General features: G+C 55.2%; 2 protein-coding genes across 6 annotated transcripts in view; one reads left to right on the forward strand and one right to left on the reverse strand.

The window, feature by feature from the left end:
- Rassf4 (Ras association domain family member 4) overlaps positions 1–22,502 on the reverse strand; it is a 30,535-nt gene extending 8,033 nt beyond the window's left edge. The window contains exons 1-8 of one of the 5 annotated variants that reach the window (XM_023721271.1): positions 22,416–22,502; positions 14,592–14,684; positions 13,560–13,635; positions 4,720–4,862; positions 4,017–4,108; positions 3,336–3,493; positions 708–779; positions 407–458 (exon numbers count right to left, since the gene is read on the reverse strand). In XM_023721271.1, coding sequence (XP_023577039.1) covers positions 407–458; positions 708–779; positions 3,336–3,493; positions 4,017–4,108; positions 4,720–4,862; positions 13,560–13,635; positions 14,592–14,653 — 655 coding nt within the window. In that variant the 5' untranslated portion in view covers positions 14,654–14,684; positions 22,416–22,502. Of the gene's footprint in view, positions 1–406; positions 459–677; positions 780–3,335; positions 3,494–4,016; positions 4,109–4,719; positions 4,863–11,040; positions 12,263–13,559; positions 13,636–14,591; positions 14,685–21,256; positions 21,444–22,415 lie in introns of those variants that run through there. The other 4 variants (XM_004636598.2, XM_023721269.1, XM_023721272.1 and 1 more) reach the window with 4 other exon arrangements.
- Depp1 (DEPP1, autophagy regulator) lies at positions 7,750–9,263 on the forward strand. Its single transcript, XM_012515854.2, has 2 exons — positions 7,750–7,912; positions 8,650–9,263. Exon 2 carries the CDS (start codon positions 8,659–8,661, stop codon positions 9,232–9,234), a length of 576 nt encoding a protein of 191 aa, XP_012371308.1. The 5' UTR covers positions 7,750–7,912; positions 8,650–8,658; the 3' UTR covers positions 9,235–9,263.
- Positions 22,503–24,246: the final 1,744 nt, after the last annotated feature.

Here is a 24,246-nt window from a genome sequence, read left to right on the forward strand (position 1 = left end):
GAGTTCATCTGATTTACAGGGCTGTGGGTAGGAGAAGGCTTTGTGCCTTTCTCAAGCATCACCCAGCTGAGGGCCCTTGGACAGAGAGGAGCAGAGAGGTAGAAGATCAGGGGCAGGAAACCAGCATGGCCACCAGTGCTGCAGAGGAGCTGCAGGTTCTGGACTGCAGCTCAGCCTTGCAGCCCTGCATATGTGCCATCCTCCTGGCTCAGTCCCCATGAGAGAGACAACTTCCATTTCAAGGGATGGGGTGAAAGGACTGTGGGATTCTGAGAGTGATGGGGATGGTGGAGGAACAGCACAGCCCAGGAGCAAGGAGAGGAAGGGGCTGCCAGGGAGCTGGGCACTGGCTGTAGGGGCGCAGGCCTTCTGCTTTCCTGCTGCACAAGCAGAAGCTCACACTTACCCCCAGACTCGTGGACCACATAGAGCGCAAACTCCCCAGGGCCGTCTTCCACCTGCACAGGAGGCCACAGAGGTCAGACTTCAGCTTTGTGGGCCAAGACAGAAAAGAAAACCACTGGCACAAGGCCATGTGCCCAGGACCCAGCTTGCTTTGCCTGAATCCCAGGGCCTGCCTTGTAGCTGAAGATACCCTGACGGTCTTCCACCCTTGCCCTCCCCGAGCTCTCCATCCAGCAAGGTTCCCACAGGCCTGGAGAGGTACCCCCACTCACCCTGAACTTGTTGAGCAGGAGGGTGAGTACCTGCAGCGTGGTCATGGTGCTGTTGACCCTCACGTTGGTCACAGACCCATAGGCAGGAGTGAACACCGAGGTCTGTGTGTGAGAAAGGTGGCTCAAGGCAGGCCCAGTAGGGACATGAGCCCACAGTATGGTGCCCTACTCTGGGCACACTGTGCCAGGTTTGTTCCAGACTCTGAGTGCTCAACAAAGTTGTGACAGGGCATCTTACAGAGGACCCTAGAAGATGCCCATGCCACACAACAGCAGGGCAGCGCTCTCTGCAGCCCAGGTACCAGACCAGAGAGGTGATTCATGGGTGGAGGGCTGGACTCTCCCTCACTCTGCCCATCAAGTCACCACCTGTCTGCTGATCCCAAGGTCCAAGGTCCCCATCTGTCCTCTTCTCCATGTTCTCCCAGTGGTGCTGAGCAGTGCTCTGGGTATGACTGCCACAGCCCCCAGTTCATCCCCTTCCCCTTAGCCCTTCTCCTCTACCTTTCACATTGTTGCCCAAGGCACCACCTTCCAAATCTTCTGGCTCGCCAAAGGGTGTCATGGGCTGAGCCTCATCAGCCTGCTGTACTATTTCCCCTGCATTTCCCTCCAGAACCAGGTTAGCACTGGGAAAAGAATCCTGGGCCACATAGTCCACACAGTGTGATTTGCCACTGCACTTTTAAAAAACATGATTCTAGCTAAAGACATCTGTAGGTTGCCATGGCCACACAGTGCCACCCCAGCTTCCTAGTCACACACAGCAGCAGGTTCCCACCAAGCACCCTGAGGTTCCTCACGGTTCTGGAGGAGACCCATTATATTTGTGTGGGTGCATGCGTGTGTGCGTGCATGCGTGTGTGTGTGTGTGTGTGTGTGTGTGTGTGTGTGTGTGTGTAGGAGGTAGAACTGAGAGTACTGCATATGCCAGAGAATGCTCTACCACTGAGCTACTTCATATTTCTGCCTCAGCTTCCTGCGTAGCTGGGATCAAGGTATATCCACCACATCTGACATTTATTCTTGTAGGTATTTTGCTTTTGCCCATGAGACACTATCCAGTCGGTCTACAACTAGGATAGTTTGATGTATAATGTTTTAGCCTTATGATGATGTGAAAACAATACACATTGGGTAGAAGCTGTATGAGTTGTGTATTTGGACCTTGCGCCAGGCTAGTGATGTGCTGCAGGATTGTGTCTCCCAGTACAGACACTGCAGCAAGCCATGGGCCCATGCCCTAGGATCATGCTGGGGACAGCAAGGGCCACAGTCACTGCATCACTCAGGTCGTTTGGTAGGGTGAGCAGATGAGCTGCACCTGTGTCTAGGGTATGTTAAACCTAATGCTAACTGTATGGGACCTAACCACATCTGGAGTGGGGAGCATTTGTCCATGAAGTCACCTAGGACATGACCTATGTTGAACAGGCCTCAGCAACCACCTGCCAAGCATGGCACCTGCCAATACTTTTATGTGCAACCTTTGATTTAACTTTCATTGCAGCTTCTGATGTACTGAGAACTGGTCCTCTTTTCTCAGAAAACACAAGGTGGGGAAATCAGAGAGCTGGTCAGGGTCACTGACATGAAAGGACAACACCATGACCAAGGGTGCTAGGAGGCCTGATACCTCCAGGGAGGTCGGAGAAGCCAGTGCACCAGAGCTGAACCCACAGTTCCATACACCATGGGGCAAAGTCCTATTTTTTCTAATAACACAGAACTCAAAAGAAGCTACACCCAGACACATGGCCTTTGAAGATGTTTGAGGACTTTCTTAAAATAGCTCATTAGTATTTACTCAAACACTAACAACTGGTGCTTAAGCCTTCGCAGACTAAACCCCTTTGGGAACAGGACTTAAAGGACACCCTGTGCCCATCCTGCAGCACTTACTGCAAAGCTTGCCAGGGCCAGAGTTAGAAGAAGGGAAATGATGGGATGGATTAAAGTAGGGTCCCTCAGCTTGCCAAGCTGAGAGCTTTCTCCTAAGGTCCTATGCCCCTCCAGAGTGGTTTGAGCAGTTCCTGAAAGGCCTCCTCTAGGCTGCAGCTCCTACCAATATGACTCCAAGACCCCCTGTGTATCCTGCAGGAGGGCAGTTGCCCAGCTGAGAACCCCTGCTCCATTTCCCAGCAAAGCAGGATGTGGCCAGCACAGGCACAGGACACTCCAGCCAGCCTCACCCAACAGCCACTCCTTCCATTTATAGTAACAATCACTTCTCTTTACAGCGCCTGTGTTTTCAGGGTGATGTAATAGGGGAAGGCAATCAGTTCCCAAGGTCAGGACAATGCACACTTGGACAAAAGGCAATGCTGGGAACCCAGCCCAGCCTGTTCTCTGGAAACAAACAGGGACTTCACACTCCATATGGTCTCAACCCACCAGGACAGGGACAGCGGGATACACGCTGTTCCCATGAGACAGTCCCTCAGCTTGGGGAAGCCTAGAAATGGCCTCACCACAGACAAACTTAGCATCTCTGTCTGCCAAAACCTGCAGGACTTTGAGAATGGATAGATGGTGGGTGGGTGGTGGGCAATGGACAGTGGTTCCCGAGTGGTGATATTTTGGGGATGAGACTTTAAGCAAAGTGATTCTTCCCTGAACCCTTCAAGAAGGGTTGCTTGAGCCATGCTGGCATGTTACCTTGTGGTTGTAGAAGTGCCCATTGATAGAAAACCGGTGGCGCCGGATCCTCTGGGCCTCGCCAGGTGCATGGCGCTTGGGTCGCCTCTGGATCATGCAGCTGGCATCACTCTTGGTCCGCATCAGCTGGGGGACCTCCTCAGTGTCCTCTGGGGTCCCTAAAGGGAGAAACAGATGCAAACTTGGCTCCTGGGCCTTTGGCAGTCACCAGTCTGCAGGGACAATCAGGTCACTCCAACAGAAGCCTGTGCCAGGGCAAGGTGGAATTCTGGCTTGTAGACAGGACAGTCACCAGGCCACAGCCCCCAGTTTGTGCCAGCCCAGCAAGGCACCTTTTGAGCACCCCCTCCCCACAACAGGTCCTTCCCTCAATGCTGAGAGGAAGGACCCAAGGAAGACCAGAGAAGTCTGGATCCCAGAGGGTGAGGATGAGGTCCGTGGGCCATGCCCTGAGCTAAGGCCGCTCCTCTGTGCACAGTGACACAGTGCAGGGTGCTTGGGTCACCAACACAGTTGCATGCTGTGAGGAGTTTCCTGGCTGAGGAACCAAGGAATTGCCCTGAAGACTAACTCAATGCTCTTAGCTGTTCCGCAGGCTGCTCTCCCACCCATGCCCCTATAGCCCCTTTCCTGCCCCTTTTAGAATGAGATACTTCCCAGCACCCTGAGGGCTCTGTTAACCTGAGCTGTCCCTGGAGCCAGCATCCTGGTGCACGGCCTGAGCACTCGGTTCCTGAGTAGCAGCTCTGCAGTCTTGAGGAGGGGGCTCCTTCCTGAAAGAGATCATCACTGCAGTCAGGTGGCCAGGCACAAACAAGCAACTCAGCCAAAAGGGGGCAGGCCAAGGTGGGTCAATCTCCCAAGGGAAGGGAAAGCAAAGGCTTCCTGGCTGGGAGAAGCGGTCTGGCCTACTGGGCTGTGGCCCAGGTATACACACACAGCCAGTGCTCTGTCTTAGGCCAGGGCTCAGCTAGGTCAGCGTTAGCGCATCCAAGTGCCTGGGGGCTCACAGGGCTTCCCCAGGGTGAGGGCAGTCAGGCAGGGGCAAAGACAGACCCTGGGCAGAGCCAGGGTACTTTGTACTATCTACTAGTGATAGTACAAAGAGAGGGAGCAGTGTTCTGGGTGGGCCGTGGTCTAAGTATAGGGATGCTAGGAGGTCCAGGGGATGTGGCCAGCTGTGCCTGGGACTGTTTTCCCACTTCCAGGGAGTCTGCCTTCATGCCCCATGTGTGTGCAGTGAGCAGGGATTTGGCTGTGTGGGTGTAGCAGGAACAGAGGGAGTCACTGGACACAGTCGGGCTGTGGTCCTCTTGGGGAGTCTGAGGTACCTGGGGCTGGAAGGTATCACTGAGGCCCTGTCCCACCTTGTCCCTGGACTCACGGAGGGCAACTGTGCCGTGCAGGCTGCCACAGGGAAGAAGGGAGGTGTGTGGGCTCCCGGTCATCTTGCATCTGGAGACGGATAGGCCGGCGGAGCCCCCAGGCGATGTTGAGAAGGCCCTCAATGATCAGAGCCCCTTCCTCCTGTGGGAACCTACAGTTAGCTGCATCCCCAAGTCACTGTCCACCTCCCTATGCCCCAAATAAGTATGTGACATGCACCAGGGCAAGAGGTGGGCTGGAAGGGGGTGCTGAGCCAGGTGTCCCACAGGAGCCTGCAGCTGTCCAGAGGCACGTCCGCACTTCAGGCAGGAAGTACATCCCGGGGAAACCCAGCCTGGCTTCTGCCCACAATATGCCAGACACATCTAGAGATTCCTCATCTCTCTCTTCTCTGGCATGGGACTCACATGAGCACAGGGGCCCTGGGACTTGCTGCCCTCTGGCTAAACTGCCATGTGGATCTCAGTTTGGTAGTAACTGTCTCTAGTTTCAAACCTGTGCCACCCACAGAGGAAATTGCCTTCTCTAGGGTTATCAGCAACACACGCAGCTTTCTGATATGACCTTTCTCTGTTTGCCGAGAAAAAAACAAAATGAGAAACTTTGGGAGCTACTTTTCTTTCTTTCTTCTTTCTTTCTTTCTTTCTTTCTTTCTTTCTTTCTTTCTTTCTTTCTTTCTTTCTTTCTTGGTACTGAGGTTTGAACTCAGGGACTTTAGACTTAACTGTATCCCCAACCCTCTTTCATTCTTTATTTTGACAAAGGGTCTTGCTAAATTGTCCAGGTTGGACTTAAACTTATTGTCCCCCTGCCTCAGCTTCCCTCTGTGCTGTGACTGCAGAAATGGGTCACTGCTCCCACCTGCAGAGCTGCTGTGACTCCCACTGATGTTCCATAGTTTCTACCCTGGAGAAAGGCAGGCACTGGCCTCTGGACCCAGAAGTCCCAGGGAGAAAAGGAAGCCCAGGTATGATCCCCTCCTTTGCTTTGCCTTCAGGGGCTTCTGGCTGAAAGGGTCCTGGACACACTGAACACCTCAGGTATAGGGGAGCTCATTCCCCAGACTCAGCACCCTGCAGCCCACCCTGGACTCTGGGCTCAGTTAACTCAACCAGCCATAAGGGGTTCACCTGTGGATCACAGGAGATGGGGGTGTCCTGGAGTAGCTGGTGCCCTGGCCAGGAAGGGGTCACAGGTGAGGGGAGTGTGCCTGGGTGGGCAGGGGCTCCTGGAGGCAGAAAGTGTCTGGGAAAAGGCTGATACACTTGGACAAGTGTTCCCTGCTGCTCAAGACTGGCAGAGGCCTGAAGGAGGGGTGCCTGTGCACCCTAGGGGAGGAGCAAAAAAGGGGTGGGGAGTAGGACATGGGGCTGGACATGCCCCATGAGGCTGGGCCCTGAGAGATCTCCAAGGGGAGACCTGGGCTGCAGAAGATGGCAGAGAAAGCTTGTGCTGGAAGTGTGGAGGGGATGCATGGGCAGCTGAGGGGCCGCTGTGCTGGGTCATGCTCAACCAGGCTGGATGTCCCCATACAGGATGTTCCTGTGCCCCACAAGCACTCCTCCACCTGTCCCACCCACATGGAGGGGACACACTAGCCCACAGCACCCTCTGATTAAGTCTGGCAGACTGAGGCCAGAACAGTGTCTGTCAGGCCACAGGTCACAGGATGGGAATGGCACATGGGCTGCAGCAGGAGTGTCCCCTGGGTCTCCTCACCCAGGTCGCATCACCAGCCTGGAAAGGTTGTGAAGTTCATGTATCAGAAGCCACTCTAGGGCCTTAAACCCTCTTTCTTCTCACTTGGCCTCTTGGTTAATTAGCTAATTGGTTTAAAAGAAAAATGCAAAGAGCCAGCGAAACCCACGCAGGCATCAGAGAAGCATCAGGCCAGGGCCTTTCTGGTGTAGCCAAAACCCTGCTGTCCGCTGTCAGGTGCCCAGGCAGAAGCCTCCCTAGACCATAAGAACTTGGGGCCACTGCCTTTCCCTCCTTGTCTCAGAGTCCCAGGTCCATCCAACCCTCTCATCTCAGGCTTGGTGACCTCTCTTCTCCATGTTTCCACTTGTGCACACAGACAGGTGTTGTACAGATGTGCTCCAGGTGGACCCCAAGTGGGCTCTAGGTGAGCTGCAGGTGAGTCCCAAGTGGGCTCATTTGGAGCCTGTCTGAGAGGCACATGCTGCTGGCTCTTTATCTGGAGCCCTGTCAGGGCCACCCCTGGTCTCCAGCCACCTTGTAGGAAGCGGTCACTCCAGACTTTCCAACATTGCTGTGGCTCCCCATCAACACCCCTAACATAGGCACTGCAGCCAGAGCAGTTGCTGTAAGCCAGACTGAAACCTTTGTTCTACCTTGTGGTGTCCTTCACCATCCTGGGGGTGAAACCTAGCGTCTTCATTGAGGTCCTCTGCCCTTCTCCTACACAAATAAGGTGAGCAACCTGCTGGCACTGCTGCATCCTGCACATCCAACGCAGGCCTCTGCACCTACTACCCTGTCTCCCATTTCCATGGGAGAGATGGTGTTTGTCTCCTCTTTAGGAGGGGCGACTGCAGCCACCCAGCCCCGTGGTACTCTCTGCTCTGTGCAGCTGTCCACAGTGCCTGCAGTGCCAGCACCTGTGCACTGGTGACATGACATGATGGACCCCTCACAGGACATGAGGTCACTGCCATGTCCTCAGTGCCTGGAGCTGTCCTGGCACAGAGGAGCACTAGAATCTGGTGCTGGACACAGAAATAGCTGGTCTGCAGGGGTTACAAGCCAGGACCAGACCCCAGCAGGCTGACACCCCCAGGTATGTGGCCATCCTGGGCCTGGGTGCAGTGTGGCACACAGTGAGAGCACTTGGGGCAGGCAGACCCCAACCAGCCGCATGGGCCAACACCATCCCAGCCCTGCCCAGGCAGACACCGCTGCAGGCTGCCCAGCTGCCCCGCCCACCAGGCTGTTTTCCTGCGGGCACCTCCCTCTCCCACACAGCTATTTTTGGCCTCCTGACAGTAATTGAAAGCTAGAGGAAAGGTATAAAAGCAGCTGCAGGCCTCCAACAGACAGCTAGGGAGAAGCTTTTGCCTGTCACAGCCATCTGCCCTGCAAGCCGTCTGGAAACAGCCTGGCCTTTGCCTCCAGCTTGGGACAGGACTGTTCTGTTGTCACCCCCGCCACGCCAGTCCCCTGGACTCCAGGTAAGACAGAGCTGCTGCCTAGGGCTTGAGGGGAACACAGGGTCTTGCTGCTCTCCAAAGATGTAGCTGGCTAGGGCCCCCAGCCTCACTGTAGAGCAGACGTCACCCTGCACCAAACGCAGCAATGGAAGTCACAGTGGCATGTTCCAGGGCCTGAGTTTCCCAGGAGCTCATACAAGGTGCTGCTTCATGTATTTCCCACATGTCACTGCTAGGGCATCTTTATAATCCTGTTTATGTATGGGTGGGAAGTGGAGGTTTGAAGAGGTGTCTTTTCTCAAGTCTCAAGGTCAGTAAACAGGAGATCTTTTGTTTTCTTTCTTTCTTTCTTTCTTTCTTTCTTTCTTTCTTTCTTTTCAGTACTGGGTATTGAACTCAGTATCTCTGTACTAAGCTACACTCCCAGCCCTTTCTGAGACAGGTTCTTGCTAAGTTGTGCAGGCTGGGCTCAAACCTGTGATCCTTCTGCCTTCGTTTCCCAGAGAGTTAGGCTGACAGCCATGCCCACTGTACCCAGCTCAGATCCTGGTTTTGAACCCAGTTTTTCCAGGCCCACATTCGTATACTTGGGCTCTCTTATGGGTCCTGGATCTTGGATACATCATGATAAAGCCCTAAGCAGGAGGAGTGCTCCGTTCACAGGAATAAGGAGCCCGGAGTTCTGGCCCTGGCTTGGAATCTGAGGGTGGACACTGGGATGGCACAGCATGCCTCACCCCTCGCTCCTTGGCCAACAGGTCACTGTCATGCGGTCTCGGCTCCTGCTGTCTGTGGCCCCACTGCCCACCATCCGGGAGACCTCGGAGGAGACGCTGCCTACAGACCCAGGACAGGAGCCCCCAGCTTCTCCCAGCCTGGAGGACTATGTGAGATCTATCTGCCAGCTGGCACAGCCCACCACAGTGCTGGACAAGGTCAGCCTTCAGGGTCGACCTAGCCGACCACACCGGGTAGCCCGGGACCGAGAGAGGAGACCAGCTTCAGCTTCTTTCCGCCAGGAGCGGGCTGCCTTCTTCAGCGGTCCGCGGCCCACACCGCCCTCTGCTGGTGTTGCTGACCCGTTGGACTGGCTCTTCGGGAATTCCCAGGGAAAGCAAAGAGTGATGAACTTGCCCCTCACAGCAGTCCCCTGCAGCACGCACAGTCAGGTGGACAGCAGCAAGGCCAGGATGCCAGAGCGGTTGCTGGTGGCACCTTCACAGTACGGGCACCAGAGCGCCAGCCTGCAGAGCCGGACTTTCTCAGCTTCCCGCTGCAGCCCCCGAGCCAGTAGCATCCTGCGCACCGTCTACTCACAGCTCCCCGTGATCCACGAACTCTAAGCCTCCTAATAAAGGCTTCCATCACAGTGTCTGTTGTCTCCACCCTCCCCACAGTGCATGGGTCCCCACAGGCTAGGAGAAGAGACAATTCCAGCAGGGCTGTCTTCCTGGCCTCCTGCAGTGAAACCCACATACCTTGCAGGGTGAGAGGGTGCTGCTCCATTGGCTTTGTCTCCACTGGCTGAGCACCCTCAATCAGTTGGGGGGGGGCTCTGCTCCTTGCTTTTTCATAGTGGGTGGGGGTGATTGAGGGACACATCCAAGCATCTTGAGGAATGGGTGCACCCCATGCTCTGGGGGATAGGAGCCAACACAGGTTGGGAGGCTGTGGAGCAGGCCCTGGGCACTCCAACTTTGATCTATACTGCTGGGGTACTCACATGGGCTCTCAGCAGAGGCTCCACTGAGTAACCCAGGGGACCCTGATGCCTCCAACTCATAAGTCCTATTGTGGTGCTGGAGAGTCCCCAGGTTCAGGGCCAGGGCCCTATTTGAGTAGCCCTAGGGTTCCAAAATCTAAGACCTGGTGGTTTGGTCCCCACCTGTCCCCATGCCCAACGGCTTCAGTGAAGGATCACTCATGGCTTTGAGCTCAGGGCAGGGTCCTGTCTGGACAAGAACTGTCCAGATGTCCTAAGTCTAGATGTTCCTGGTTACTGAAGGCAACTGACAAGAAGGGAATGCACACGGCACAGGGGAAGGAGGACTTTCTTCACCAGAGAGGTGAGGACCGGGACCAGAGTGGGCTGGAGTGCCTGGCTCTGGACGGGACAGAAGGGCAGCAAGAAGAGGGCAGAGCAGCACCTGCTCAGCCACACCCTGCTCCTGTCTTTGTTTCTATGTGATGTGGTTCTTTCAGCTGCCTTGGACTTGCTGAAGGTTTCTGTTCTCTTCTGCACATCCCACAGGCTGAAGAGAAAGCTTCAGCTCTTCTTTATCATCAAAGTGGGGACATCAACATGTGCCCTCACGCCAGGGCTTAGGGAACTGCACAGGGAACATGAGGCACTGAACACCTCCACAGCTGTGAGCTGCTGTGGCCCCTCAGTAGCCTCAGACCTGCAGATCCCTGACCTCAGCAAACAGTCACAGGGAGGGTGGGCCTTGCTGGTGAGCCAACACAACAGGAAAGCCAGGAGGGCCTGGTGGCTAGTGCACTGTCAGTAGACCCTACATTTTCTGAAACCATGCTGCAGGGGTGAGGTGGGGTGGGTAGGACACCTCCAGCTTGGGGCTCCTGCAATGTCCCCTGGTGTAAAAAAGTTGACCCAAGAGAGTCCTAGGCTTAGGCCAGAAGGTCACTCGGCCCACAGGACACCAAGTACCAGGAAACCCACTCCTCACAGAAATGGTGGGAGGAGGTTGTTGCAGCAGCCCCTCTGCTGAGGGAAGAAGAGCCCGGCAGAATTCCTTTCCCCTCCTGCTGAGTCCTCTGTGAGAGCCACTGTCACTGACACCATCTCTACCACTGGCTGCTGAAGTAGGAGATGCAGGGTTTCAGGAGGCCCTGGGGAGCAGATGTGCAAGGGGCCAGATGCTTACACCAGGCCCAGTGGTCTCAGGCTGCGGGGGAGTCACCAGCAGCCCTTTCACAGGCAAGACTGGGTGTGCTGCATACTTAGGGCCACCAGGCGGAGCCCACGAGTCCCTGCAGACGCCCAGAGGTGGAGTCATGGGAAGCTTCCTGTTCCCGTTCCCAACACCCTGCTGGTGAAGGGTCACACCCGCACTTCCAAGTAGACACCAGCCAGCCTTGTGGCAACCTTCTGCCACCTGCACAAGGCACAGATGCTCATAGCGGCTCACCTCACTGTAGGACAAGCAGACTATCCCCAAAACAGTGTTACAGAGAGGGTGTCTGGTGCCTCCTTCTCTCCCATAGGAAAAGGAGAGAAGGATCCCATTGGTACATGCACAGACTTCCCCCTCCATCCTCTGCCAACTCTGGAAGAGGAAAGGAGCCCTTGTAGACAGAGTCTGGGAGGGCGAACCCAGGCGCAGCTCAGCTTGGCAACAGAGTGACAGCTCAGTTCAGTGATACTCAGCAGTGACCTCATGAGATTTGACCCTTGAGGCTGATGACAGCACTGCTGGACAGCACTGGGGTGCTCCTACTTCAGAGCCACACTAACTCCAAGATGACCTAGGACTACAGACTCCAGCTCCAAGAGTCTCCTTTCTTTGCCTGGAAAATGATTGTTCTGACATTGCAGAACTCTTATATCATAATAACTGTTAGAGACAAAATGTAGGGTGCACTTCAGCTCCCCAAAGAAATGTCAGCTCTTCCAGTCTGTCCAGCTCTTGGTGCCCAGTCTGGTGTGACTCTGCAGCCCCTGCCTGGTACCATGGGTACCAGGAGTCCCAGGACATTTCAGGTCTGCAATGGGTGGGTCAGGGGCCTCAGTGAGACTCTGAGGAGTGGGGTGCCTCAGAATCTGTCCTCCCCATCAGCATCTGCAGTACAACCCCTCAGGGCTGCAGGCTTGTTGCAATGGTAGTGTCACCTCCCAAAGACATGCACTTCCTTGCTTGGAACCCTTGGTCTGTGAGGGCTGCAGAAGGCTCCTGAAAGGTACTTTCCAGCTCTGTAGAGATCTCATCAGGCCTCCGCCTCCCCTCTAGGGCTGGAAACATGAGAAACCCCCCCCCCCCATAGGTAACTCCCTGCACAGCAGGCTGCCAGGAATGCCTCTGGGGCATGGAGCCTTCCTTTCCCCACTTGGATCCCATGCAGGAGTGCAGAGCCAGACCGGGTGGGGTTCCCAGCACAGCTCCCCACACCTTTCCAAAGAGGCAGTACTCTGGGGAATTCCTGGGCCAAAAGCAAGCTCTAGCTCAAGGTTCTCAGGCTAGGAACCCTGGGCCAGTCAAGGAGAGGGAGGAATCCACACTTCTCTCTGGATCCCAGGCCATGACGCTGAAACTCCTGGCACAGGGACCATACGGCAGACCACAATGGCCTTGGAGGGTCCCAGTACCCAAGAAGGAAGCCCAACTAGGAGATTCTCTGACTGTACCAGGTCCCTGCTAGTCTCTACAGAAGGCACCAACTTCTCCCTTAGCAGATGCACAGACAGAAGATTAAAACCTCTTGGCCCCATGTTCTGCCTTCCAGGAGCTCCCTGCTCAGGGAAGAAAGGAGCCAGAGGAGCCCAAGATGGCCAGGTGGTGGGTCAGAGCTCTGTGAGGGACAGGGCAGTGCTGGGCAGGTGGCTTAAGACACGCAGTGAGAGGACAAATGAGGAAGCCATCAGAGCTGCTACCAAGGCCCAGGTGGGAGGCAACTAAGGGGAGGGGTGTGTGAAATCTGCACACTTCCAGATGAGCACAGGCAGCCCAGCCACCAGCCAGAGGTCCCCAGCAGGGAGCGCTGGGGCAGGACTCATGGCACCAGTGCCTGCCTGAGTGCCCTGTCTGATGCCTATTGAGGGAGGTGGGCCGCAAGCAGCTGAGGAGAGGTGGCCCTGATGAGGTCATTGTGGGCTCCATGACCACAGAGGAGGACTGGACCTCACTGGCTCCTCCGATGCTGGGGAATGGGGAATGTCCAGCTGCCAAGTCAACCCCCAGATAAAGTCCCACCACTGGGAGGCTCATGGAATTAGACCCAGTAGGGACACAGAGCCATGACCAAGGCTTCCTACAAAACATCCGAGATTAAGCACTGCATGTGGTCAGCCCCAGAGGCTGTGATCCTACCCCGGGGGACAATCAGGGGCACAGCAGGTACCTGAAGCACTTCCTGGCCTGGTCACAGTCTGTTAAATCCAAAGGTGTATTAAGATTTGGGAAATCCAAGGGTATCTCAAGATTTTGTGAAATTGTGGGTACAGTACCTAGCTTCTTTTGAAGTGGGGAACGATCTGCTGTACAATGTCACATTCCCTAGACAGCCACGGCAGGATCTGAGGGTTGACCACCCCCCCCACTTCCCCTGCTGAGCCCTGTGACCTGGGTGGGTCAATACCCCACTCTAAGATGGGGGTGCCAAGTGATAGGGAGACAAGCGAGTAGGTCCAGATGTCCAGCTGGGCTGGGGCAGAAGGACCAGTGTGTCAAGCAGAGGAAGGTAGGGCTCAGGGTCAGGGTTTCACCTGGACAAGGTCCTGAGGGACAGGGCAGGTATGTGGGTGATCTCTTCCTGCCCCAAATTCTCATGTAATGCTGGATTCCATCCTGCCCTCGAGGAACCTAGCTCTAGCCAGGGAGAGCCCAGGGTGACTGACTGTGCAACTTATTACCCAAACTGGGACACCCATGCAGGTGACAAGGGTGGACTCTATAGCACCTGAACAGATTGGGGCCACAAATGGGAACCTCACCTCTCTGTGCCTCAGCTGAAAACTCCTGCCCTCATGGTAGCAGTTGTAGGTCTTCAGCAAGCTCAAGAGCTCAGACCTGCAGAGGAAAGACATGGGATACATGAGGCATGAGGGCCAGACAGAGCTGGCCTCCATGGCCACAGAGTAGCACCTGCCATCAGCCCTCATCTTCCAGGTGTGTGGTGCTTGGGTGTCAGGGAGGGGCTGGGAAGGTTGGGAGGGGTTTGCAGGCAGAGCAGCGACACTACTGCAGAGGCATGTCCCTGATGAACTCTTTGTCTTCTTCTCACTTCCTCAGGGGACTCCAGATTTGCATTCCTGACATTTCACAAGTCTTGCTTCGCTGAATTACTCCTGCAAAGTCCCCATGTGGCTGCTGTGGGCACCAGCAGGGGTGCTGGTCACATCCCCACCTGGACTTTCTTGGGTCCAGATGAGGTGAGAGGATGTCAGGCTGAAGGTGCAGCCCCACTACACAGCTGAGGGACACTTAGGGGGCTGTGCTGCCCTCCTCCCACCCCACAGGATTTTCTCAGTGGGACAAGAAACTGTAGTTGGGGACACAGCTCATGGGCAATCTCAGGTCTCCCAGCAGCCAGGGTAGCCAAGTACACAGCACACAGCAGGTGGAGTTAGATGGGCAGTGCCCCACTGACCAGGTTTCCAGTTATCTCTGCCTGCAGGAGCTCAGTGTGGCATAACACAAGCCAGTACATCTTTATTCTGCATGAAGCCTTTGCCACCTGAGGAGCCTTTCTAAGAACCTCCAGTCACATGGGGCTTGTGGCTGCCCTGCTGGCCCCAGACCTAGATCTAGGCCTGAAGTGACGGTGTGCAATTTATTTGAAGTCTTGAATCAATCACTTCAGAGCCAGCAGGCACCTTCCTGCCCACCTGCTCCAGGGCCCAAGGCCCTGCCCACCCTCCACTCATACCCAAAGGGTGCCTACATCTCCAGACAGACAGATTCAGGGCCTGTGGGGCTGCGGGGAGAAGGGCTGCCTGGAGGCCACCCCCCACACTGAGGCTTACTTCAGAATGGACTTGCTGTCACTAACAGGCACGAGGGTTCTGGAAGTAGGGTCCTCCTTCATCTTCTCCTCTCACTGCAGACCTCGAAGTTACCTGTAGGGAAGACGCAGAGGGTGCAGACAGGTGAGCTGGGTAGAGCCCAGCCAGGCAGGGCCCAGCACACTCAGCTCTGGCATAAAGGCCATTCACCACTGCCTCACATCAGGCCAGGTGAGGGTCGGGCTAAGGAGTCCAGCCCAGAGAGCTCCACCCTGAACCCCTCAAGAATCCTAAGGCAACCAGCTGTTTCCCAAACACTGCAGGCAGTGGGCTCTCTGCCCCTGCTGGGGGCTGCCTGGAAATGCCCTTCTGACTCCCCTGTCCTCCAAGGCCTCCCTTCTGTGTTTCCCCTTTCTGCAGAGCCACTACCACTGTGTCACTGTGTCCACTAGCTCCCTGGGCCTGAGTGGGCTAACCAGACTTGGACTGGGCTCCCTACATGTGGGGATTGGAATGGGCTTCCTTTGAACCCCCATATCCAGCTGTCACTGCATTGTCATAGGCAAGGATCCTGCAACCCCATTACACAGCTGAGAAGGCGGAGGTGAGGCACATTGTTCAAGGTCACCCAGCAAGACAGCAGCAGAGCCACCATCCCCCAGGCCTCTGCCCTGCTCTTGGGAAGGGAATTAGCTGCCCACCTTCTTCCCTCTGGACAGTGGGCTTGTCCAGCTCAGGACCGCATGGACCTCATGTACAACTGGCCACAACATACCTCCTCTCACACTATGGAAGGTGAGGCTTCCCATCCTCCCGGCTTCCTTCAAGTAGGGTGACTCAGACATTCTCAACCTGGCTGGCCTCTCCTGCTGGTTCCTCCTATCTCCCCACATCACAGTCTCTCCCAGAGCCAGGGTGCAGTCTACAGCCCTCAGGACACCCCACAGCCTCCCATGATACTGAGCCAAAAGCCAAGGCCCTTCCCACCTTCATAAGCACACACACAGGCTGAGGACAGGATGTAGGTCATTTTAGATGGAACAAAAACATATGCACACATTTCTACTTTGCATAGCACACATTTCTATTCCCTGCTTCATGGTTCATAGACAGATTTGTGCTGATGGCTGGTCCTCATTATACAGCACACTGAGAAGTTTTCATTTCTTAGAAGTCAAGAACTTTTCACTAAAACGCAGCATCACCACTCCTCACTATGTGGCCAACTTTAAGCAAATAAGGGTGACTTCACACTGGATCTGACAGTCAATCTGATCACTGAGAGGGCAGCTAAGTAACAGGGTGGGGGTGGACATAGGAGGCCACTGGACTACGGACACTTGGCTTGGGTGGGAAGGAGTCGGCCAGTGAGCCCTCATGGTGTTACTTGGGATGTCATGTTATTTACAACTTAGGGATTATTTATTTCTAGAATTCTCTATTTAATATTTTTAAACTGAGACTGACATGGATAAGTGACCACAGCAAACAAACTCATACATAAGGGAGACCACAGCATTCTGGCCAGGGAGGCCCTCTTATTGAGGCTTCCTTTGTGCCAGGAACTGGGTAAGTCCCCCCACACCCTTGCTCTAATCTCCTTCAACCTCTTTCCTCCCAAGTTGCATCTAGGGGCCGGGGCAGTAGTGACATCAGCAGGTGACATGGCCAGGATGGTCTCTGTGACCTTCCAACCACAGAAGTTGGCTCACTAGCAGGCCCTGACACCCACTCACAGAAGTGTAGTTTACGTGTCCTTGCATCTGGGGACTCACTGAATTCATCAGTGCCCTCAGGGCCAATGTGATGCAGCACTCCAGCCCTTGTCCTAACCAGAGCCCAGAGCCATCCAGCGCACTGTCCCTCCTGACTGACACCATGCAAGTGACCAGTCTGCCCCCTGCATGGGACGAATGTCTGACCACACAGGCAGAGGAATCCTGGAGGGAGGACAAGGAGAGCCTTCCCAGGAGTACAGGACCATGTGTTGGCACTCCTGCTCTTGTCTAGAGGATATAGCCCATGGTCTAGAGAGAGGTCTGGCCCATACAGAGGGGCTCAACCTGCACAGCACACATAGTGGTGGCCCCAGGGTCAGGGCGTGGAATCTCCCTGCCTTCCTCCCAGCTAGGCAGCAGGGATTTCAAAAGCGAGTTTCAGATCCTCAGCCCTCAACTATCTTTGGAAGCTGATCTGCCACTTTGTAGCTGGCAAGTTCCTCAAACACAGCAGGCAGAAGCTGCCCCACCTGGGTTTGGGGTAGACTGCCTCTGTGGCCCATGGCACAACTGTATCTTGCTGTAAGCAGGCTCTCGAGGGCACAAAAAATGGCCTTGGATTCTCTCTCACTCCACCTATGTCCACTATGCTGAGTGGTACTGTCCCCTCCTTTGTACTCTCCAGGTCTGAAGCAGCCCCCTCTCTGCCCTGTCACCTCCTCTTGACCTCCTGCCTGGTAGGTCCACCTCGTGGGCTGGCATCTCAGAAGCTCAGGAGCCCAGAAGCAGGTGACAAGACCTTTCTGCTGTTCTCAACACCAGGCACAGCCTGGCATGTTCCAGGAGGCCCCTAAGTGTTGTTGGAATGATGGTGTGAATATAAGATTCCTGGGCTCCCCAAAGCTGATCTTCCAGAGTTGTGCATATATGGCTGAATCATAAAATGCATGTGTCCAGGGGTTAGGAAAGTAAGGTGACAGAGGGACATGGGTCACAGAGCCAGTTGGGAGCTGGGGGACTGATGCCAGATCTCTTTCACAAGGGGAATCTGAGTTTTCATGGATTATATCCCCTGCGTGAGATGGTCGCTGACATGAGCAGCTAGGTGACGGCCAGCTGTCCCTGCCATCTGCAGCCAGGTGGGCCTGTGAGCCCAATTCTGAGCCATGGCTTGCACACAGACTTGTCCTGGGCCACCGTCAGGCTGGCACATTCAAGAACCAACCCCAGTGTCTGCCATGGGGACTGAGAAGGCTGCATGTTCTCATTAGTGTGCGCACTTGATGGCTAAGTGGGTTCCTGAGTGAGTTTAGATCAAAGTCCCGCAGCCACCCACACTGGATGTGCACTGGGGAAGAGATCTGGCCTCCACTGTGACAACCCAGTGGCATCCTAAGGACTTGTTACTGCAGCAAAACACAGCCCAGCCTGATGAGCACAGTTAAGACAATGTGTGCATTAATTTAATACTTTATATTTCAATGTGCTTCAAAATACCACACAGCCAGACCAACATCACTTGCAGGACAGATGCCCTAGTGATAGCAGGACTCTAGTTTGTGCCTTCCAGCTTATAATCCTGCTCTTCTCCCACAGCCTGTGGGGAACACATGCCTTTTGCTGTGTGGAACCTGAATGCCCTGCAATCCAATGCTATGTGCCAAGCCCTGTCCTCCCTCGCTGGTCTCCAGCTCCTTCCCCCAAGGACATGCCCAGTGTGAGTGTCTCAGCTGCAGGGGGCAGCAGTGGCCACTCAGAGAAGAAGTCAAGAGAACAGCAAAGGACTAAAGGTCAGTCCTGGAATTCAGAAGGCAGAGAGAGGGAAGAAGGAAGAAGTAGCACAGTGAGCAGACAGCCAATGCTGTGGAGGGACAGGGTCTAGGTGGCCATCCCAGGGGAGTGCAGTAAGACAGGAAGCAAGGCCAGGAATGACAAGGGCCAGTTCCTCCAGCTTGCTGGGCTGGCCTGCGCCTCCTGGGGTAAGAGCATTGGCCCAGGGGAAAACAGCTCCCGATTATTTCTGTGTCCTCCAAGCTCAGCTATGTGGTCACACAGGGGTCACTGGTCTCTCTGGCTCTCGCCAGCTGCTACCCCAGTGGGCTGCATGCATCCAGTCCATAAGCTTGGAACCACATGCAGATGCCCCCTTCAAAGGGAACTGTACCACAGTGAAGGGAAAGCGTACATGTACACATGCAGGCATGCACGCACGCATGCACACATGGGACAGAGGGGCGCACCTCTATCTCTAGAGCATTTGCCTGTAGCTGTCTATCCAGCACAGAATCTTCCTGTGCACTGAGTAGGGCCACAGCTGAATCTTATCTGGACATTAAACCCTGGGCAGAGCTCAAGACATAGGTGGCTTAAAGCAAGGATGCTGAGGTCGGGGGAGCGGAGTTGGGAGAAGACAGACTGAGCTGGCTGACCACCCCAGCCCACAGCAGGACCACTGTAATGCAGAGTGGACAGACCCCTGGGCAGCTCTGGCCCCCACAGCCAGCTGGCAGCCCAGCCTCCAGGGTTTCCCAGAAGAAGACAAACCACTCCCCAAGGAGGCCCCGGGTGAGGGGCTCAACACAGCCACTGTCCCCAGTGAACAAGCAACGGGTTGTTTTCACTTTCTACTTCAGTGGCTGCTCTGCCAGCCATGTGGAGACAGACTGCTATGCAGGGACAAAAGCCAGGGAGGCCGGTTACAGTCATCAGGCTGGCCCTTTCTCCTTTGTTGTGGTCTTGGAGCTGGGGATCACAGCAGGAAGTGGCTGTGATTCTTGAGCACGCCACAGGCCCAGTTTCTAGGGCCCAACTGAAAAGGGAGGAAAAGAGACCAAGGAAAGGGGTTTTCACAAAGCTAGGCTGAGTACCCTGGTGGGCTTTTCAGTCTTCCTATGCATGGTGGGGTATACTAGCTATCGGTGCCCACCCAACACAGAGAATAGACTGGCATTCAGTTAAAATGTTCTAGGCCAGGCAGTGAAAACTGAGAGCTTGGTGAGTGTTCTGACATTTCCTGGTACCTGATTCTTGCTTTCCCACTTAGACATGGTTTAAATCAAGTGGGTAACACAGGAAGTGAGCTGGGAGACAGACAGGAGGACAGAGGGCAGATGCAGCGGAGAACCTGTGGAAGTGCTGCTGAATGCAGGGGAGGGACACTGCCTGGCTCCCTGAGGAGCTGGAAAACCCTGTGCACCAGCCGGGGCACAGCCAGGGGCAGAGGACAAGGAGACTTTGAGGGGCTTCCCAGCACCTGTTACCAGCAAGTGACAGGATCTCAGCAGGAAGAAGCCAGCTGCTTGAAGAGGAGCCCTCAGCCATGCAGTTTTGGAGAAAGCCAGCTGTTTAGGTGTGGACAGCCACAAGCAGCTCAACAGCTGCAATCTCTGCTGCTGTCCCATCTCAGTGTCCCGTCCCGCCTCTCCCATCCCTTCTAGCCCAGCAGGTCCTGCAGCTGGGAGGTGCAGAGGGCACTACACTGACTGTGTGGACCCTGGAGGGCTGGGCAGTGCAGAGGCAGGTGGGCTGACCACAACACCCAGGCACATCCACTGTGTTCCCATGCCCTCTGCCATCCTGAGGTACTCCGAGCCCATTCTGGTTCACAGGCCCCTTAACACAGTCCTTCCTCTCAAGAGCCTGGTCCTTGCTTCCACCCACACCACAGGCCATCCTTGAAGCCCCACCCTGGGGACAGCGTCTCTCCCATAGGCTGGGTTTCTGGTTTCTGCCCTTGCTCTTAGGCCCAGTAACTTGGAGCAAGAGAGCTATTCCTGTTCCTCCTGCTCCCCTGACACTTCATACCCACAATTTCTGACCTGTGCCACCACCCCAGACTAAGATCCTCTCCTGTCTGTGAAACAGGGGCTTCTGGAAACCAGGATCTGCTAAACCATGATCTGGGGGAGGGGCATACATTTCTTCAAATGGCTGAGGCTGAGATCCCAATTGCTTGGGCCAGGGGGGCAGTGCAGAGAGGCAGTTGTGCCAATCTTTGGATAGCAGCTGCTGCCTACTGCTGCCCACCTGGGCCACCTCTGCCTGTGCCATGAGCACCTGGGGATTCTGGTCCTCAGAGACTTTTGGGAGACATGAGTGGTCTGGAGTCTCTGGAGAACATAACACACTCTTCTCAGAAAACTGGGTATGTGTGAGTGTGTATGCCCACTCACATATGTGTGCACACACACACACAAACACACACACACACACGAACTCTTCACACTGCTGTAGCAGGGCCAGGGAGTCCCTAGATCTCAGGCTGGGAACCTGCTGACAATGTCACAGCATGGAGCACAGGCCAAAGAGAGTGATGGGTAGGGGTGCGGATGTGGCGGGCTTGCTCGCAACTGTGAGCCTCTCCAAACTCACAGAAGTGGGTCTAGTGTTCTTGGGGCTCTGCATCATGAGGCAGGTGGGCCTTAGGTCAGGACAGGAGACCCAGAGAGCTGCTAATTCCCTTGAACAGAGGAGACACCACAAAGCCCCAGGCCACACAGCCCTTCCTGCTTGATTGTGCATTACTGTACAACAATTTCAAAATACTTTCCGCTCTGTAAGACCATTGGCTTTGAGCACAAAGCTCTGCACTGGGATCTTCTGACTGTGTGGCCCTGGGCAAATACCCTTTCCTGCTCTGGACGTTGGGCTTCTCATAGGCAAAATAATCACAGTCCTCATTTGATTACTGTGGAGCAACCTGTGGGACACGTCCTGTGTAAATTGTTATAATACACGGAAGCTCCCACCATGGCTCCTGTTGACACTGGGAGTCTGGGGCCTGAAGGACAGGGAGGCTCAGAGATGGGTGAGTAGACCCAAAGAGAACAGAAGATCTCCCTAGGAGGAGCAGCTCTGAGGAAAGTACTGGTGGGCTTACCAGACACGGGCATTCAGGTCCCAGGATCCCAGGCCAGAGCACCATTCCCCTCACCCTAAGGGCATTGAGAATCAGAACATGTGACTCACACTAAGCTTCTGTGCCTGCTCCTCTGTCACAGTCCAGGTGGCTCTGATCCAGGGGACATAGGACTTTAATTCTCTTCTCCACCTCCAGGCTACCCTGAGGCCTCTTGGTGTTTCAGACAGGCCATCTAATCTCTGCACTAAGCTCACTCTCAGTGCAACCCCCAGCACTACAGAGAAGGGTGTGTGGAGGAGAGGAAGCAGACAGCGTACTGTGGCTGGTGCTGAGACACAGCTCAGCAGCGTCCTCCAGCCCTGCCCAAGCCTCTGTGCAGGGAGTCACCTCCCTCCTCTTCCTCTCCCAGCACCTTCTCTCCAGCTCCTCCAGCCACAGCCCAGGGGCAGAGGAAGGGGGGCAGGCAGGTTTGTGCTCAGCCTGAGTCCCACAGGTCACTTACAGCCTTGGGTTTGTTCCTTTGTTTTCTTGGTTTCTGGCACAGATTCTGAGGCACCCCAGTGCTGTGGACAGTAGAGAGAAAGAGTGCCGCAGGGATCCCCTAAAATTCTGGAGTTTCTAATGTGCTCAGGTATGAATTTCACAGCTCAGACCCCAGAGGAGCAGAATGACACTGGGCCAGGAGGGAGGACACAGAGGCCAGGCCTGAGTTCCAACCTTGGCTCTACCTGTATCCTCCTGGGTCAGAATGGACAAATCTACACATTGCCTCAGTTTCTCATTTGGAAGTGGGGCTAAGGAAAGGACCAAGCTTAGAGCTATGAAGAGGTACCCTGGGGTCTGGGCCTGGCACAGGGCACACCTCCCAAAACAGTGCCTTTGAGATGATCAGCCACTCCTAGTCTTAAGTGGGCGTCGCCCTACACCTGTGAGACCGGGCTGTATGGCCTGCGTTCTCCTCCCCACCGAGGACCAGCAGTTCCAAGAGACCGGCTTAGGTGCAGTAGGGGCACAGGTGCACCCTGAGGCCGAGAGCACCCGTCCCGCCGAGACTGAGCCCCAAAGTGCCCTCTCTTGGAGGAGGTGTCCGACGCAATGCCCAATACTCGGCACCCGTCCCAGCCACTTTGCTCTAGCCTGGCGGGGAAAGAGCCTCTGCACCGCTACCGTGGACACCAGTGAGCCAGGCGTTGCCCGGAGGAGGGACCCGGGTTCGTGCGCGGAGGGCCCCAGGGATCCACACTCACGCTTCCCCAAATCACTCACAGTGCAGGCATCACGCGCGCCCCAAGTCTGTCCGCCGCACCCGCGCTCAGCGGAGCCCGCAGGAGCTGAGTCCAGCTAGCCGCCCGCCTCAGCCCCTCAGGATCTGGCCCTCCCCTCGCGACGCACCAGCCAATGGCACAGTTTGTCTCCCACTCTGGGCACGCCCTTTGCTTTGTACCAACCAACCGTAGGGCCCCTGCCCGCCCAGCCCTGAGTACAACCTCGCCCCGCACCGAGACCCCACCCCGCCCACCCCGTCCGAACACGCCCCTTGACTCTCACTGGCCAATGGCACCGTCCGTCGTCATCCGCCCACCACACCCGAGGGTACGCCTGGCCGGAGAGCAGGTGGCTGGGCTGCCGTTGTTGCCAGCTTACTTGGACCCAGTGGTCAGGACCCAGACGGGTCTGGGCGCGGGGACAGGGGCGGGGACAGTCCCTGAGGCTTTGTTTCATCTTTTCATCTCAGCAGTCCAGTCCTAAACTGGACCTCTGTCCGCACCCAACACAAGTCGTTTTCGTTTCCTGATCTTTGTGGGCCTGAGTGGAATCAGCCTGGGCTCTACATCCCCCCACACGCCCTCTGGCTCCAACGCGCTGGGCCTGACTCTTGCCGCAGCAGTGGGGTGGAGGGCGGGCTCAGGGAGGAACCTACCTGGCATCTTTGCCTTGCTGTGCTTCGTGACTTTATGGTTGGGAACTTCCGTAGGAATGCACTTATCTTGCGCGGCAATTCCCGGGTCCGGTCTTGCAGAAACCGACGCCAATACTTGGTTGATTCTAAAGGTCAACAGAGCTCTCGCTCTGAGCATTGGATGCTAAGAATCCACTCATTCACCAGGCTCAGGAGAGGCGCAGATGGCACGGGTGATGCACTTTTCCCCAGCAGGGCACAGGGCAGGGCTCACGGGGGGGGGGTCATTTCTGTGCTCTAAGCTGCAGGCAGGGGCGGATGTCTTGAGTCCCTGTTCTGTCTTGTGTCAGACACTGCAGTGCTTCAATCAGGGACCCTGATTTTGGCTACACTGTGCGCAATGCCACTGGACAAATGTCTCTCACAGGTCCTGGATCCGTCAAAAGGGACAGCCTTATAATGAGACTTCCACAGAACTGCCTTGACTTCGCTCCTGTGGATGGGCGCTGACCCTTACTAACTCCATGTCATACCTCTCTTGGAAGAAAAGAAAGGGGGGGGAAGGGTGAGATGGATGGAGGGACAGTGAATGAAAGTGACTTGCATCAGGATGTGTCACAATGCCTGGGTTTTCCTTACAACCCAATTGGAGGCCACCAGATTAATTTGGGGACAATGTGACGACACTGAAAAATGACAAGAAATCAGTGTACAGAGCATAGTGAAATCTGTGTTAATAACCTCTGCCAGTACCATCCCCACTTGTTAGATGGTGATAGTATTTTGGCTCTCCTTGTGGTCCACAGTAGAGAGTGAAAATGGATAAAGCCCATGTGCACAACTCCTGTGACAGCTTTCCTGACTTCTTTTCAAGCACAACTGGCCGTGACACCTACTTTTAGGCAAAAATATAGGGAGAAGTAGTCTGAACAGAGGGGATTTGAAGGACAATGAAGATACCATGTGTTTTCTCGGTAGAATGAACAAAATTCTCCCCTACCTTTCTGCCTCCAACAATAATTAATGGATATCTAATGTGCAATGTCTGGAGCACTGGAGTCTTGTTGGGATCATGATACAATAGGTCCAGCTGCACAAGCTAAGGATAAAGTGGTCTGGGTCTTTATTGGCAACCTAGGATCTTTGCACCATGCCTTCTGTATGACTGGTTGATTACAAAAACAAGAGACACAGCAC

This window comes from Octodon degus, unplaced genomic scaffold (genome assembly GCF_000260255.1).
Source record: "Octodon degus isolate 3935 unplaced genomic scaffold, OctDeg1.0 scaffold00081, whole genome shotgun sequence".
In the NCBI taxonomy this organism is placed as follows: Eukaryota; Metazoa; Chordata; class Mammalia; order Rodentia; family Octodontidae; genus Octodon; species Octodon degus.